The sequence below is a fragment of the Chelonoidis abingdonii genome, chromosome 19 (assembly GCF_003597395.2).
Source record: "Chelonoidis abingdonii isolate Lonesome George chromosome 19, CheloAbing_2.0, whole genome shotgun sequence".
In the NCBI taxonomy this organism is placed as follows: Eukaryota; Metazoa; Chordata; order Testudines; family Testudinidae; genus Chelonoidis; species Chelonoidis abingdonii.
Window position 1 is genome coordinate 3,330,065 of NC_133787.1, and position 16,281 is coordinate 3,346,345.

Genomic DNA, 16,281 nt, shown 5'->3' on the forward strand with positions numbered 1-16,281 from the left:
ACTGAATGTTTGAAAATCCACTTGAGCTCCTCTGAAGGAGCCTATATACGGACAAATTGTTCTTTACTGTTTGCTACAGTTGATTTCTTAATAGCAGCCTCAGACTCCACGTTGCCAAATGATTAGTGGTTGGTTTTCTAGTTCAGTTGAGGCGTTTCCACATAATCAGAATTTCAGCAGATAAATCGCAGTCCAAGTGCTGCCGTTCACAGCATGCAGTACCCTGGTGCCTTGACAGACTTTGCAGATCATTCCGCTGAGCAATGATCCTGCTTGTGTGTCACGTTCTCTAGAATTTGTTGTTATTGCTGAGGTTACTTGGAGTTGAATAGATTGTTTTCTTCAAAGATTTCTCTGTGGCATCAGCTGGTGTTTTGGAGGCCGTCTCCCCAGAGCAATGGCCCCCGGGGCAGTGGGAATCAACGGTGCCATACTTTTGAGCTCCATAGCAACAGGCTGTATTGTAGCAAGCTGAGCGGCATTGTGGCCTTGTAGGTTTCTCGTAGGTGTTGAGCTCTTGGCTCTCTGGTTTTGTAAAACAGAGGCTTTAACGTTCACTTGGCTTTCATGTTGGTAGCACTTTGCTTTGGGGATCTTTTGACATTGAAGCTCATCTTCTAAATCACCATCATGCCAAGCAGCTTGGGTATCACCCTGTCTTGAAACAAATCCCCTCTTGTGCTGAGTTCTTTCTCTTCCCACTGTAATGTGTGCTGCAGGAAATGGTGGAGGCTGCAGGTGAGGACGAGAGGGAACTGGCCGCAGAGATGGCAGCTGCCTTTCTGAATGAGAATCTTCCCGAGTCCATCTTCGGGGCCCCTAAGGCAGGCAATGGCCAGTGGGCTTCTGTTGTCCGAGTGATGAACCCCATCCAGGGCAATACTTTAGATCTGGTCCAGCTAGAGCAGAATGAAGCTGCCTTCAGGTAAGGAGCAGTGCCAGACACAGTCTCTGGCTGTCATGTGCCTAATACATTGCTGCTTATTTTGCCCAGCCGTCGTTTGAGTTGAAAGGCCATGTTGCTGGGATGCTGGGTACAAAACCCCAGTAGACACCTCCCAGCACTGTGAAGCTCTTCTCTTCCCTTCGCCCAGCCCAGTTATGCAGGGTGGGCACAGGCCCTAGCACTTAATGCCAGCATGTTCCCTGGACCTTTAAACAGGCAGTTGAAGGACAGTATCTGAAAAGGCCTTATGGGGTGCAGATGATAGGAGCAGTTGTCCTTGTGTTCCCCTCCCTCCCTTAGCATCCTCTCTGCATAGAGTAAACTGCCAAGCAATGTTGTGGGTGCATTTAAAAGGGCAGGTATTGTGTATAAGAGAGAAGTCAGGTGGGACTGCAGCAAGGAAGATGAGTCAAGCCGACTGTTGTTTAGTTTTACTGGAACTGTCTACATGGGGCATGGGAGAGCAGGGGATGACTTTAGGTGAGGGACTGTACCTGAGCCAGGAAGGGGGGTGGGGTGAGTTAACACCTTTACCTGGGAAACTGGACAAAGGGACAGGGGAGAGAGCCTGCTGGATGGGTTTTTTTTGGTTTCAGTTTTGAGCTGGCTGGGAAGAGGCAGGGAACCCCAAGTCTGGGATCTAAGATCCTTGCCCCCCAGAGGGATCTGGTTGAGGGATTCTGGTTGTACCTACAATCCCTGCTTGGGACTGTGTGCGTGTCGTCTAATAAGCCTTCTGTTTTACTGGCTGGCTGAGAGTCACGGTGAATCGCTGGAAGTGGGAGGTGCAGGGCCCTGACTTCCCCCACACTCCTGACACCCTCTCAAAAGAAAAAGCAGCAGCCCAGATTCCCACTTCCTGCCTGGGCACAGGGACTGTTCAGTACCCATATTGCTGTCTAAAAATGACTACTTAGGATGTGTTTTACGGGGGAAAGCTGAGTGGAGGGGATAGATGAATGAAATCAGCAATGTGAAGTCAGGCTTCCAAAGCTCTCACCCAGCTTTACCATCCATGTGTGACATGCAGAGCCTAGCCCGAGGCAGCTCTGACTTTGGTTTCTATACTTTGCTCACACTAACCTCTGGGCGCCTGTCTGTGTTTTCCCCAGTGTGGCAGTGTGCCGATTCGCCAACGCCAGTGACGACTGGCATGTGCTGGTGGGAGTGGCCAAGGACCTGATTCTGAATCCCCGGTCGGTGGCTGGTGGGTTTATCTACACATACAAGCTGGTGAATAATGGCGAGAAGCTGGAGTTCCTACACAAGGTGAGCGTGCTCTGCATGGAGTGGGCTGACCTCTCTTGTCCTAACGCTGGGGGAGGTACAGACCAAGAGAGGAGGAAGGGAGCCAGGCAAATCCACACTGGAGCTCACTGAGTGCATGAGGCCCAGACAATCTTCAGATGGGTTTGGAAAACTGACCACACTAAACTACAGTTTGAGTCCCCTTGAGATAATCTTGTTCCAGAGCATATACCAGATTGACTGTGCCAGCTGCCAGCTCCACGTTGCCTCATGGCTACTGCCAGTATGGGTAAATGGGCAAGCCCTGACCTGTGCCAGGCAGGTGATAGTCAATGCAGATACAGGAACTTTGCACAACTGGGAGTAGCTGCAAATCTCACTACTCATTTTCCAGGGCACCTCACTGACACTAGTTGGACTCTGGCAAAGTGACTAGATATTTGGGGAGACTGTAGGCTAACCATAATTTTTCTCCTGCTCAGAAAACTTTGAAGTAAGGAGAAGCCTGTCTGCTTTCCAGGAGGAACTGGCAGGAAAATTCTGTATCCAGAGTTACTGTCTGTCTAGCTGCTGCTTTGGTCCCAACCCCATAGTATCAGCCCCTCACAAATATGAGCATGTTTATTCTCGCAGCCCCTGTAGGCCATAGGAAAGGATTATCCCCTGTGACAGGTGGAGATCTGAGACCCAGAGAAATTCACTTGCCCAAGGTCACCTGGGAAGTCTGTGATAGAGCTGGAAATTGACCTTGGGTCTCCTGAGGCCAGGCCAGTGCCATGTCTGCATTGCCATGCAGGATTGACAGGAAAGGACTCTATTCCCACTCCCTGAGAACAGTTAGTGAGGTCAGAGGGGGGAAGTGCTACCATTTTAAAATGCAGTATTTCCACTGTTGAGGCGCTTTCATGGTGGCTATTTCTTTACAAAGCTGACCTGCACCCAGGTCACTGGTCTCGATGATGAAGGATACCCAGCTTTAGGTAGTATGGGCCTGTGCACCTTCCTTTGGTTACATGCATCAGTGATTTGACTGCTCACAGTAGCATAGATTACTTGATGGACCTCCAGGGTTTGAACAGCGCCAAGTTCAGAGAAACCTCGGTTCTCCTCCCCTTGCATCCCCAGCATGGTTGAGAAATGGACGAGGAATGAGGATGTGCTGAAGAATGTGGCAGCTTTCTTTCTTCCCACATTTCCAAGTTCATCAAGAGGGTTCTGTCCCGGGCGAAGGCCGCTATGATGCCTTTTAATGACCACCATGTAGCTTACAGAGCTAGCTGGGTGAACTGGCTTTTGTTAGCCGGTGTGACCAAACCTGGAAAAATGTGCCAATGACTGTCAGCACCAAAAACGCCAGTGGAATTAATTTTTTCCATTGTGATCGCGGACGTGTCCTTTTAGATTAAGAAGAACATGGCATTATCCTTAGGAAAATTTGCCTGCATTAGAGCTGCCAAGGACATCTTGACATCTTTCAGATTTAATGTCTTCTCCACTGGCTAGTCCAGACCTCTTATTGTAAGCACTGAATTGGGTCGAGACTCCTGAGACTGGATTGCTGATTCTAATCTGAACTGGATTTAGCAAAAAGTAAAATCTTGTTCATACCGGGGAAACAGTAAAGCCACTGATTGGGGTGACAGTGCCTTTTCTGCCTTCCTGCATATTCTGCTCAATTGCTTGTAGAATGATCTCCACACTCAATTCCAACTCTCTCATTTAAGTGCTATGTCCGATATTCAGTGGCTTGGGAGTATCCTATCCAGGATTGCATAAGCACTGATAAAACATTGTGTTCCAGCATACAGTGTACTAGTGGCACGGGAGTTAGGAATTCTGCAGGACACATCAAGGACTCTGATTAACCACGGCATTGAGAACTCCATTGCCAGTATCAGGGCTTTAAAGCTTCAACAGAACCACTGGATAAAGTCCATTCTCCAGCTCTGCTGTATTTTCCAGTAAAGGTGCAAGTACAGGCAGTTGTCTTCAGGAGGTTTTGTCTGTCTCACTGGACTTTCTAATGTGCATTCCTTTCACCTCCCTATGTAGACCCCTGTGGAGGAGGTACCTGCAGCCATTGCCCCATTCCAAGGCCGAGTCTTAATTGGAGTTGGAAAACTCTTACGTGTGTATGACCTGGGCAAGAAGAAGCTGCTTCGGAAGTGTGAGAACAAGGTATTGGCTTTGGTTCTTGATTGGTGCCATTTCTTGGGGTGAGGGATACAAATAAAGAGTAACGCTTGGGGATACATTTTTCAAATCAGGGTTTTAGGTGTGGTAGATTCAGTGTGTGTGTTTGTCCTATATAAATTCTACATCGGAGGGCCTCATTCCAAAGTTCTGGGTGCCCTGTGCATACACCGCAAAACAGAATAACCTAGGAAATACCAAGCAAAAATCAACCACAGCAGCAACTGCTTCTCTCCCATGCCACGTCTATCATTTGATCGCCAGTCATGTGAGCAACATACCTTAAAACTCCGCCATGCTTTGCTTCTAGACAGAAATGTCAGTGAGTTTTTCACACACTTGTTCCAATGAAATGCACAGTCCCTCCAGTATGGCTGTATCATATGTGGGTCATCTCTCCTCAAAATACAAGTTGAGGATCTGATAGCATTTCCCATTTGACCATATGGGAGACACTTTCCCCTCTTATACTAGGGGACAGTAGATTCTGCCAACAGCCCAGCAAGCAGAGCGATGAGGCTCTGGAGTGCTAAAGTGGGCAGCTGTTAAAAGCTTCACTCATTTACAGCCACAGAAGGTGCTGTATGCCAGGACAGAAGTCAAAGGCTGTGTCTACACTGCACACTAAGCCCAGGTCTGTGGGACCTCGGCTTGTGGACTCGGAGTTTCCAAGTCTGGGCTTGAGTATCCAACTGTGTTGTAAATCTGGCTTATTTTGTATTTGTACATTAAATAATACGAAAACAGTTGTTGGACCTGGGTGTCTCAGCCATGCTGATGGGTGTGTACTGCACTACGCAGACCTTCTGGCTCAGGCCTGCGGCTTGAGCTGTATCAACACTACAAAATGAGAGGCCTTGGACCCAAGTCTCAGTGGGACCTGGGCTCTGAGCCACCCCCGTAGCAGTGTCTTAGGCTTATTTTGTATTTGTACTTTAAATAATACGAAAAACATCATATTTAATATTACATAATATATGAATCCATAAGATCAAAAGGGTAATTTTACATGCAAAAGGTATTAATTAAATTATTAGCTGGCTACTCTTTCACCTTGCGATGTGAATTTGCTCTTTTTTTATCTACCTGTAAGAAAAATTAAGGAATTTTTACAAAATAAATATAAACAATTTTCATCTAATGTATTTTTTAAAAGTAAAACATCGTTGAACTGCTAGTCCAAATATATTTATTATTCTTACTTTAACACAGAATGAAGCCTGCAGCCCCGGAGTTCTCTGTCCCCGGCAGACGTGGGGCCGCGGTTTCTCTCCCGCTTAAGCCGCAGCCCCGCGCCTGCCAGGGAGAGAGAACACCAGCGCCTGCAGCCCCAGAGAAGCCGGAGAAAAGCCGCAGCCCTGCATCTGCCAGGGACAGAGAACACCGGCGCCTGGAGCCCCTGAGTTCTCTGTCCCTGGCAGGTATGGGGCCACAGCTTCTCTCCCTTGCTGGGCACTAGGCAGGTGCACACAAATGCCCTGGTGGGTGCCATGACACCCACAGGCACTGCTTGGGGACCACTGCTCTAGGCATATGGTGGTGGTGGGGGGGGGGGGGGTTGTTCTGCATGGTTGATACATTAGGCAGCACAAAAGCAGTTAAAGAAACTACAAAACACTTTTTCTAGTGCTTTAGCTGGCTGCTTCTCTTCCCATTTCCTTCCCCTGCAAGCTGCAGGTCTTAGGCCAGCCTCTGGCCTAAGAAACCCACAGGGTAAAAAGGAAGCACATGGAGAGGACAGATTTTGCTTAGGTTTTGGCTCCCATCACAACTTGCAAAGTTTGCTTCTCAGATGCTTCGTGACCGGAGCTGTGAAGGGGCATTGCCTGGCCTAGAGGTCAGGGGACATTTTCCACACAACTGTAGATGCAGAGTTGGGATCTTTGCTCCTACAAATACCCCGGTCAGACTACTACTGCTCCAGACAGGATTGATTATGGGGTCAAGAACTGTGCACAGTGGCCACTGTAGTTCAGGTGTGCACTAACGCCACTTCCACTGTCCGTGTTCTGGAGCCATGGTGGGTCAGAATTGCAGCTGTGGAGTCAGAGCCAGGGTGTAACATTGGGGACTAATCGATGGAGCAAGGAAGACAAGGCATTTAAAATGAATTGAGTCGGGTGGATTTCGTGAGTAAGTCCATTTGAGTTCTTTATCAGGGCAACTTACTATTGCAATTCCCTTTCTAAAAGCACATTGCCAACTACATCTCGGGCATCCAAACCATCGGGCACAGAGTGATCGTGTCGGATGTCCAGGAGAGCTTCATTTGGGTGCGCTACAAGAGGAATGAGAACCAGCTGATCATCTTTGCCGATGACACCTACCCCCGCTGGGTCACCACCGCCACCCTCCTTGACTATGACACTGTGGCCGGAGCAGACAAGTTTGGCAACATCTGTGTGGTGAGTACATGTGTCTGGACCATCAGGACACCCCAGAGACCGCAAGTACTCACTGGGAACAGCCACGTGTATCTACAGAAATGAGAAAATGTATGTTAGAGCCAACGCCCTATTGCTAGTGTTCGCTTGTTACAAGTGCCCCGTGGGACAGTTATTCATCAGTGAGACAGCTGGCTGTTGTACTTTCTCAGCATGTTATTCAAAGCAAACAAGTTAAAGCGTTGGCATCAGAAACCGCCATCCTCAAAAGTTCACTGAACTTACTTAACAATAAAAACTTTCAGGGCAGATGTGCTCTTGACCTTTGGTAGCTGCTACCCATTCTCTGATGCTTTTGTCAAGAGCAAGGGTGTTTATCTTTTGTATTGGCCAAATCTCAGCGCTGGTGTTAGCTCTGCCTCCAGAAGTTCCCTGTGCAGTTTGGGTTGGTTACAGAATTCCATGCTGCTTCCTGACCTGTTCTTTCCTCCACTGGGGGCTGGATTTCAGTGGTATATGGACTGCGTCCCCCAGTGGTAGTCCGACCAGTTTCTAAAGTGCACAAGGTGGGGGTTTCGAAGCCTGAGTTCTAGACATGTCTAATGTTACTCAGCTGGCATTAGGCTGAGGCACAAGCCAGTCCTTGTCTGTCGTTATGCCCCAGCTTCCGTCAGGCTGGTCTGGCACAACTTAGCTTCGCCTCTATGAACACGCTTTGTGAATGCCGGTTCCAAGGCAACCAGAGACCCGTGCCATGTGGCCAAGTTCCCCCCTGGTGACTTAGCACTTAATTATCGTGAGTTTTATTTTATTTCCCCGTATGCTGTGGGTGCTGTGTCCCATGTTCCTACTCTCTGCACTGATGCATACATGCTTTCCTTTATACCCTGACTCTGGCCACTTTCTGGACTTGACAGTATAAAATGGTGCATGCTGTTATTTATTCTTTAATCACACTGGTGCTAAGAGATGCATTTAGTTTAAGGTGAGGATAAACCTCCAGGATGGCCTCTTTGGTGAAGGAGCTGCATTACTTGTCACCTTTCTGTCTTCTTGTTCCTGTACAGCCAGTTAACACTGGGCTGGTCTACTCTAGGGACTTAGGTTGGCTTAACTGCGTCACTCAGGGCTGTGAAAAATGTCTTGCCCTGTGCAATGTAACAAAGCCAACCTAAACCCCAGTGTCGACTCCGCCAGGTCAACGGAAGAATTCATCCGTCACCCTGGCTACTGACTCTCGGAGAGGTGGATTCGCTGCAGAGATGGAAAACCATCTTCTGTTGCTGTAGTAAGTGCCCACGCTACAGGGCCACAGCTGGTGAAGCCAGGCCCACTGCTGTGAATGACAAGAGATGGGTCATTCCAGTGGCCTACAGATTTCCCCAAACACTCAAGCGTCCAGCGTTCCTAGTGCCCCACACGCATGCCAGCGAGGGTCTGTGTTGCATTCCCACCAGATCAGGGTACTTGCTGTAATGCAAACTAAATGCCCCAGTGCTGGCAGTGTCCATCTCTTGTCAGTACGGTGCTGGCAACAGACAAGCATGCTGACTGTGTCCTGCTTTGTCAATACAGGTGAGACTGCCTCCCAACACAAATGATGAGGTAGACGAGGATCCGACAGGCAACAAGGCTTTGTGGGACAGAGGACTTCTCAATGGAGCATCGCAGAAGGTAACTTTGTAGGGTGGGCGGGGGAGGCAATCAGCTGCTCTGTGAAGCTGTGCAGAGTGAATGCGAGTGCATCTTGGGGGAGATGAATCCTGCCGGGTAAGGGTCTGTAACCAGAATGGCCACAGCCAAGCGCTGTCCAGTTCTGAGCACTCTGGTGAACACCTACAGAGAAATGAGTTTCTCTGGGAGTGGGGCAAGGACCCGCAGGTTACATTTCTCCTTCACTCCTCTGCCTTCTTATCAGCCATATCCATGTGTGTGAAGAACTCTAAGCCATTGGGTAAAGCGCTGGATTTTGCTGCACGCTCTTCAGTGGAAGAGCTTGTTCCGTTTCCCTCTCCTGCTCCTGCTGGTAGAGCTGTGCAAATCCACGGGTATCCACTTTATATGTGTGGACCATTGACATGGGTACAAATTTTGGATCTGCACAGAGCTCTGATGGTAAGATTGGGCAGGCAGTTGTGCAGAACTGCGGTACGGATGCTCCACCTGCCCTGGCCAGAGGGCCTGGGGGTAGGGACAGGGGCCGAGGGCTGCTCGTGCCCCATGCCCAGGGCAGGTGGAGGGTCCGCCAGTGGCCAGCTGCAGCTCTGAGCTGCCTCCTCCCCAGCCAGAGCTGGGTTGAGGAGAGCCGTGCTGGCAGCTGTGGGGAGCCTGGGTCCCTCCAGCTGCCCTGGGTGGGGGGCTGGGACACTGGGAGAGGGGCTGCTTGGGCCCCCCGCCCAGGGCAGGTGTAGGGTCTGCTGCGGCTCTCCACAGCTGCCAGCACGTCTCTCCCCGACCGGGCGCCAGAGTAGGGGTGGGGGTGCTGCCTCAGAGTCTCAGTCCAGCCCCTGGTGTAGAGCCCTGCAAATCTGCAGATTTTGTGGCTCAGATGCGGATACATACTTGTGTATCCATGCCGCGCGCGACCTGCCGGCCCCTTTTGTGAGTACACCTGTTGTGGATGAGCTCCAGAGGAAAATACTGACCCGGGACTTGTTTGCAGGCTGAGGTGATTATGAATTACCACGTGGGAGAGACAGTGCTGTCGTTACAGAAGACCACGCTGATTCCGGGAGGGTCTGAGTCTCTCGTGTATACCACCTTGTCGGGGGGCATTGGTATCCTGGTCCCCTTCACGTCCCACGAGGTAAGAGCCATCCTGCTGCAGAAGCACTGCGTGACTGCCCAACCACGCCCAGCTCCTGTGTCAGCATCCTCTGTTGGCTTGTGTGCAGTATGTGAAAGTCAAATGTGCAACAAAGCTTCTGCCAAAGGGAGCCGGTGAGATCAGGGCATATGGAAGGAGGGTGGGAAGAGACAGAGCCCACTAACCGGTCTTCCCTGTGACTGCTTCTTTAGGAATGAATCACAGGTGCTTTGCTGTCTGGGATGGATTTAAATAGTGGTGCACATGTTAAAGGGTTGGCTAAAGTGTGGCCCACTGAGTTATATGGCTTGGGACAACCTGAAGCCCTATATGTTAAGAGGAACATGCAGCTTGTAGCAGCTAGCTCCAGTGCTCAAAGCTGCATCTTGATTCAAGCCCAGGCTGCTGGAGCATTGCATGCTGGGAGCTATACTGCTTTGGCCACACTGCCATCCTACACATGAGAGCAGCTGCCACTTGTTTGGATTTATGCAAGTTTGGGGAGCCCGTTGTGTTCATGGCAGGCTGGCAGCATGGCCCTGGGTGGGCCGGTTTTGGCTCCTCCAGGCCCAGTGGAAAAAAGAATCAGTCCCTGGAAGTGGTGGGGGCCCCTATGTGGCCAGGAATTAACTCCGCTGTGCAGGGCACAGGCTGCTAATGGAGTGTTGCTATGTCCTGATGTTACTCCAGCCTCACATGGGTGGGAGGAACAAATTGTTCTACCTCTCAACTACTTCTGTCCCTTCAGGATCATGACTTCTTCCAGCACGTGGAGATGCATCTGAGGTCGGAGCATCCCCCTCTCTGTGGACGGGACCACTTGAGCTTCCGCTCCTACTACTTCCCAGTTAAGGTAGGTCAGGGGTCTAGCTCCGCCAGGGCAGCGGTAGCCAAGGTTGGCAGGTCTGACACCGGACACGTTAACTGTTCCAATATATCATGCGAGCGTGTCATGGAATAACAGGCCCACAACTCCCTCCAGAGAGCTTGTGACAGCATAAGCTATGAGAGCAAAGCTTATGTCAGCAGAGCCACTGTTGAATGACACAATACAGAATACTCCCAGTTATACAAGTAGTGTGGGGACGTGGATTTTATTTAAGTAATGGAGAGTTCAGATAAGAAGGCAGGCAGCATTCACCAATGGGGCCTCCCCTGTGGCTGGGGGCTCCTCGTAGCTGGTCCTGGGATCTCGCTTCGCCTCATTCACTCCCTCCCAAGACTGCGGGGCTGCAGAGGGCTCCCTGCACTGGCACAGGGCCAGAGACACCCCATCCCTGCAGGCTCAAGGTGTGGACGAGGAGGCTGCGGTCCTAGCAGGGCAGAGCAGAGACCCCACCCCAGCCAGGACTGCAACCTTCCCTGCACCTTGTGCCTGCAGGGATCACGTGTCCCCAGCCCGGCAGCAGCACAGCGAGCCTGCTGTCATGGCCCCACTCACTCACTCCCATGACATAAGGGCTGCAGAGGGCTCCCTGCATGGCCATAGGAGCCATTTAGCAGCAGCGGGGCATCCCGTCTTGTCCTTCTCGTAGTTCTGGCCGTGAGTCTGTGCTCTGTTAGCCGAACCAAACCCCTAGTCTCCAGCATGAGCCATTTGGGTAATGCAGAGGTTTGGCTAACAGGGTTTCAGATAAATGGGAGTGTCCTGTAATACCTGACTTTGTCTAGTGCTTTTCATCCATAGATCTCACAGGGCTTTGCAGAGGAGATCAATATCATTACAGCTGGGGAAGCTGAGGCACAGAGTGGTGCAGTGATTTGCCCATGGTCACCCAGCAGGCCAGTGGTGGAGCTGGGAACAGAACCCAGGTCTCCTGAGTTCCAGCCCAGTGCTCTCTCCACTAGGTGACACTGCTGTCCACCTCAGAGCCTCATATTAACAATCAGGAAGATTTTAAAACTAGGCCGTGGTGCAGAGTGTTGGATCTACACCCTGCACAGGTGCCTGCCCATTGCACCCTCCCCTCGTCCTGCTTTGTCCTCCACCCTTTGGCGCCTGCATGGCTTTGCCTGGCTGTTCTGGCCGTCGTGTTAGCTGTGAGCAGTCACTGTGCCACATAGCCAAGACTTCCACAAAGCATTTTTACAGCTTGCAGGATGTTTATCGCTGCAGCTCTTGTAGTGTCCCTGGAGCTGTTAAGAGGGCATATAAGCAGATACGTGTTCTAGCTACTGAGGAATTGCCCAGAGATGAGTCAGACCTATTATTGATGGCCCTGGGGCTGAGTCCCAAGACCTCAGAGACCTTTGAAACCTGACTGGAGACTTTCCCCTTCATCGATCCCTCACTCAGAATCTTCTCCTTCAGCTCCCTACAGCACACACCATCTAGGGACCCCGTGCCAGCCAGGACTTGTTGGCTGAAGCAAGATCAGCCTTGTCCTTCCCTCAAGTGGTCTGAGTTTGCTGAGGCTCTTGTTGTTAATTAGTTTGACTCCAGCTGCTGTTCTCCAGCAGATGAGGTTACTGAGCATGGTCCTGTTTCCAAAGCAGGATTAAGAAACTCCTGGCAGAGCTATTTGCGGTGCTGCCCTTTTGTCCCTTTCATCTGTTCTAACTAAGCGGCGTTGGGGCCGAGTCCATTTGATGCCCAGATTCTAACGTGTTCCCATGTCCTCTTGCTAGAACGTGATTGACGGGGACCTTTGTGAACAGTTCAACTCCATGGAACCCAACAAACAGAAGAACGTCTCGGAAGAGCTGGACAGGACCCCCCCCGAAGTGTCCAAGAAGCTGGAGGATATCCGCACGCGCTACGCCTTCTGAGCAGCAGAGCCCTTCCTGCGACAGCCAAGGATGCTGCTCCCAGCTGGGTTGGAAGGAGAATATGTGCTTTTTTCCCCCACTTTTAACTTCCGTTTGCTCGTCTGCTCTGCCCCCTGGGGCTAGGTTTGTAAACTTAGAATCCAAAGTCACGAGCATTTCCCATAAACTCGGTACCAGCAGCTGGGCTTTCCAGCATAGCACGGTCCTGCAGGAGGCTTGGACACCCTGTGAACCTATCTAGTGATCGTAACTGCCTGCGAGAAGAGCAGGAAAGCTCTCCAGGCCTTCCCTCCATCCCCGGGGTCAGAGGCACATGGCTGTCAGTTGTCCCTGCCTTGCTGCCCCCTCTCTTTGTCTAAGACCAGAGCCTGAACCCATTTTCTGAGGCCCGTTGGGGCTAGACCCCGAGTGGCCTCATGAAGCGAGCTGGGCAGGGCCGTGCTTGGCAGAGCCCTCTCCCCACTGATGGCAGCTGGGCCAGGAGTGCTCAGATGGGGGTCTGGAGCTGCCCACCCCTTGGCTGGGCTGTAACAGCTGGGGTGTGACTCTGAGATGTTGCAGGGATAATTGAAATAACCCTTCCCCCCTCCCCCCACGCACACACCCCATGCTAGGGGTTGGGGTCCCCCGAGCCCCATGGCCAGTGTGGAAGTCCCAGCACATGAAGCTCTGCAAAGGGGACAGTGCTGCACATGCCTTGAACCCCCATTGGCAAGGCTGGGGCCAGCCTGGATTCCCGCTCTCTTCGTTTTTAACTGTTTTCCCTGTAAATATAGTTTTGTACAATGTTGACTCTGGTGGGGCGTGGGCAGAGGTTGAGCTGGGACTAGATTTGTTTTGTAACAGCTTTTGCACGAGCGGTGCCCTGTCTCTGTGCTGTGATTGGGATCAGCATAGAAAGAATAAAAACCTGGTTTTTAAATTGATTTGAGTGCTGACCATCTCTGGTCTTTGCTCCCAAACAGTGTCTCCCTGAGGGGGGCCAGGCCCAGGGCAGGCCAAAGGGTCACTGAGCATGGGGAATGCTGCGTGTCCTAGATCCACCTCCCCTGCACTTTAAAGCCACCCACCCAGCGACCCTCCCTGCTTCTCCTTTGGCCCTGATTTAGCTGGCAACGGGCCACTTGCATCCACAGGGCTGCAGGTTCAGGCAGTTGGCGGCAAGCCTATGCTTTTCCTCCTACGGTGCCACGATCCACAGCCTTCTGGCAAGGGGGCACGGGAGCTACCAACAAGGAGCTGGGGTGGATGTCAGCAAAGGTTTGTAAAATAGCAGAAATGAGTAGGGGAAAGGTGAGAGAACGGACTGGAGATATGAGACAGGCTGCCTCTCATGTGCTCGCTGATTGGTTGTGCTGGTTTGTCAGTAGAGCTAAACACCATGCGTAGGGTCCCTCCCGGGCTTCTTTTCGCACTTTGTTTTGTAAGCTGCCTTGCTCTGGAGCCGGCTGCCAGGTGTGGAGTTAGATGCTGCCCAGGATTTACAAATAAAGTTTTGCTGAAGCACAACTTTTGCTTCCTGGTTTCCACTCCAGCTTTGGAGGGCTGCAGCAGAGGCCAGCTGTGCAGCAGAGCCCTAGTCAGCCATCAGCATGGATCCGATTTTGTCACAGTAAAACTAGGCAGAGTTCACAGAACAGTCACATTAAAAATATACAACAGTAGGGTGTGGTCGTGGAAATGGTGTAACAGTTTAGCAGTGAAGTATTGCAGCGTGATGTGGAGGCGTTAACAGTGACCCACAGGCTGCGTGACCCTCTGAGGGAGTCATGGGGTGAAGGGGGGCATTCCCTTCCCGAGCCCCCCGCAGAATCCCGAACTCATGGGACATCTCTTCATCATGGAATCCATGACGGAATCATAGCCTTAGCCATCAGTAGCGGATGTACGGATCTGCATCTCGGGTATTGATGCAGTATTGTGACTGATCTGTAATGCAGAGTCAGAAAGATGATTAGTGAATATGGCACTAGACTAGCATTTTGAGTTTGATTCTTCCATCACCTTGGGCAAGTCACAATCCATTTTATGCCCCAGCCCTCTACCTGCTGAAGAGGGGTAATACTTCTGGCCTCACTGGGGCGTAGCGAGTATGAACTGGTCACGGTTGGGAGGTGCTCAGTTGCTCTGGTGGTGAGTACCGAGGTAGATCACCCCTCTTGTGCCCCTTCAGTTTTCCTGATTTTTTTCATTCCATTTCCAGGATTTCTCCTAGTGGCAAGCCAGGGGGAAGCAGAGGCTCAAGGCTGAGAGGTAAATGCTTTGCTCTGCTTCAGAACTGAGCAACAACTTCTAGCCGGCTCAGGTTTGCTGCTGACATTGGCAGGGCCGCAAGGACTTTGTGCTACAGATGTTCTTTATCACAGTAGCCAATCCCTCCCACTCTTGTTGGCCCAGGCGAAGGGCATGGGAGTCGAGTTCATAAAATGAGAGGACAAAGCTGTGGGTGGTGACACGATACCCTGACCTCTGCACTTTGGAGCGGGCGTGGCTGCTGGGGCCTGTCGCACCTTGGCTGTGGGACTTGGCTTGGCCACAGCTCCATTAGGCTCCCGTCTGAACATGGACCATTTGACAATATTGCTTCCAGGGGTTCTCATGTTTTTCTGGGAGCTCTGTTTATGAGACGGCTGCTTCTGCCATGCCCCTGCAGTTGGAAGCGGGCTCAGTGCTCCTGGGTAATGGGAAGCGTTTTGAGAGGGACATCAGGATCTGGCATGAGGACATTTGGAGGTTGGGATGGAGCAGAGATTGGCAGCTGTTCTGACTTCCTTGGGATGCCTTTCGGCCAGAAGGATTCCTGTAGGATCGCTGCAGCCCCAGGGCTTGAATGTTGCTTATCTTTCAGAATTGGATGTGGAGAGCAGTCAGACCTCTGGCTGCGGCACTGCAGTCGGTCTGTTTCCTCACCCCTCCCCCAGCCTTAGGATTCCCCTCTGAGGAGCATTGGTCTGAACTCCTGTCAGGGTTCAGTAATTGCCTCTCCTCCACAAGCCGGTGGTGATTCTGGGGCCGAGAGTACCCTTGGCAGGTAGAAATTACAGCTTGCGCTGAAGGATCCCCCAACTAGACGTGCAGCACTGCTGAAATTCAGCCATTGCCCAGGCAGAGGATTGGAGGGTAGCATCCAACCAGCCTTTTCAACAAATGCAAGGCCCAGGCACTGAGACAAACCTCCTTCTTCACACTGGCACCCCCAAATGCCTCCTCTCCCCAACTATAAACAAAAATCCATATCAAATCCACCACAGCAAACATGAGCGATGGACCAGGGCCAGAGCGCCCATGCTCCATCTGGACTCCCCTGGGGGAGCTGCCATGAGGAGAGACGGGAAACCACCTCCACCTCTGCCTTAGTGATTCCCAGTAGATCCCTCGCTGCTGTGCTCCTTTGCCTCTGGGACTGGTCTGTGTTCTCAGTGGGGCGGGAAACAGGATGGGTGTGAGGTGCTCTTCTTCCACCTAGCAGAAAGCACATGGAATAAATGAACGGCTCAGCCAATCTCCCAGAGGACTGGCTGGGGAGAGAACACATCACAAGAGCGATGCTGTTGCTGGAAGGCTCTGGCACGTCACAGTGACGGGGGAAGGCGGTGGATAGAGGAGTTCTTACCCTGGGGAAGGGTTTGACCTCCCTGGAAGGTTTCTGCACTTTACCACTGTAGAACAGTGGTACGAACTCTCTGCTGTGCCAAAGCAGATAGCTGAGCTGTCTTATCTTGCTGCTAGACCCTCAGGTGCATACCTGCCCATGCCCAAAGCCAGACCCGTCCCAGTCAGTTTCTTCTGTTGCATCATCTAATCTAGTGCTGCAGGTCAGCCAGGCTGCACCCTCCTGTGACATGTGCATGAAAGATCTCCAGCGCCCCGAGGTTGGCGACCAGAGCCTGTTAGCAATGCACTGGGATAAAGAACTGCACGGCCGAAGGGAACGC

The 16,281-nt window shown here is 51.5% G+C and overlaps 1 protein-coding gene across 2 annotated transcripts in view; it reads left to right on the forward strand.

Moving 5' to 3' along the window:
- Positions 1–13,272, forward strand: part of SF3B3 (splicing factor 3b subunit 3) — a 46,743-nt gene extending 33,471 nt beyond the window's left edge. For both annotated transcript variants that reach the window (XM_032795417.2, XM_032795416.2), the window contains exons 19-26: positions 720–925; positions 2,059–2,215; positions 4,247–4,372; positions 6,580–6,792; positions 8,347–8,445; positions 9,434–9,577; positions 10,326–10,430; positions 12,206–13,272. In XM_032795417.2, the coding sequence (XP_032651308.1) occupies positions 720–925; positions 2,059–2,215; positions 4,247–4,372; positions 6,580–6,792; positions 8,347–8,445; positions 9,434–9,577; positions 10,326–10,430; positions 12,206–12,346 (1,191 nt within the window). In that variant the 3' untranslated portion in view covers positions 12,347–13,272. The remainder of the gene's footprint in view (positions 1–719; positions 926–2,058; positions 2,216–4,246; positions 4,373–6,579; positions 6,793–8,346; positions 8,446–9,433; positions 9,578–10,325; positions 10,431–12,205) is intronic.
- Positions 13,273–16,281: the final 3,009 nt, after the last annotated feature.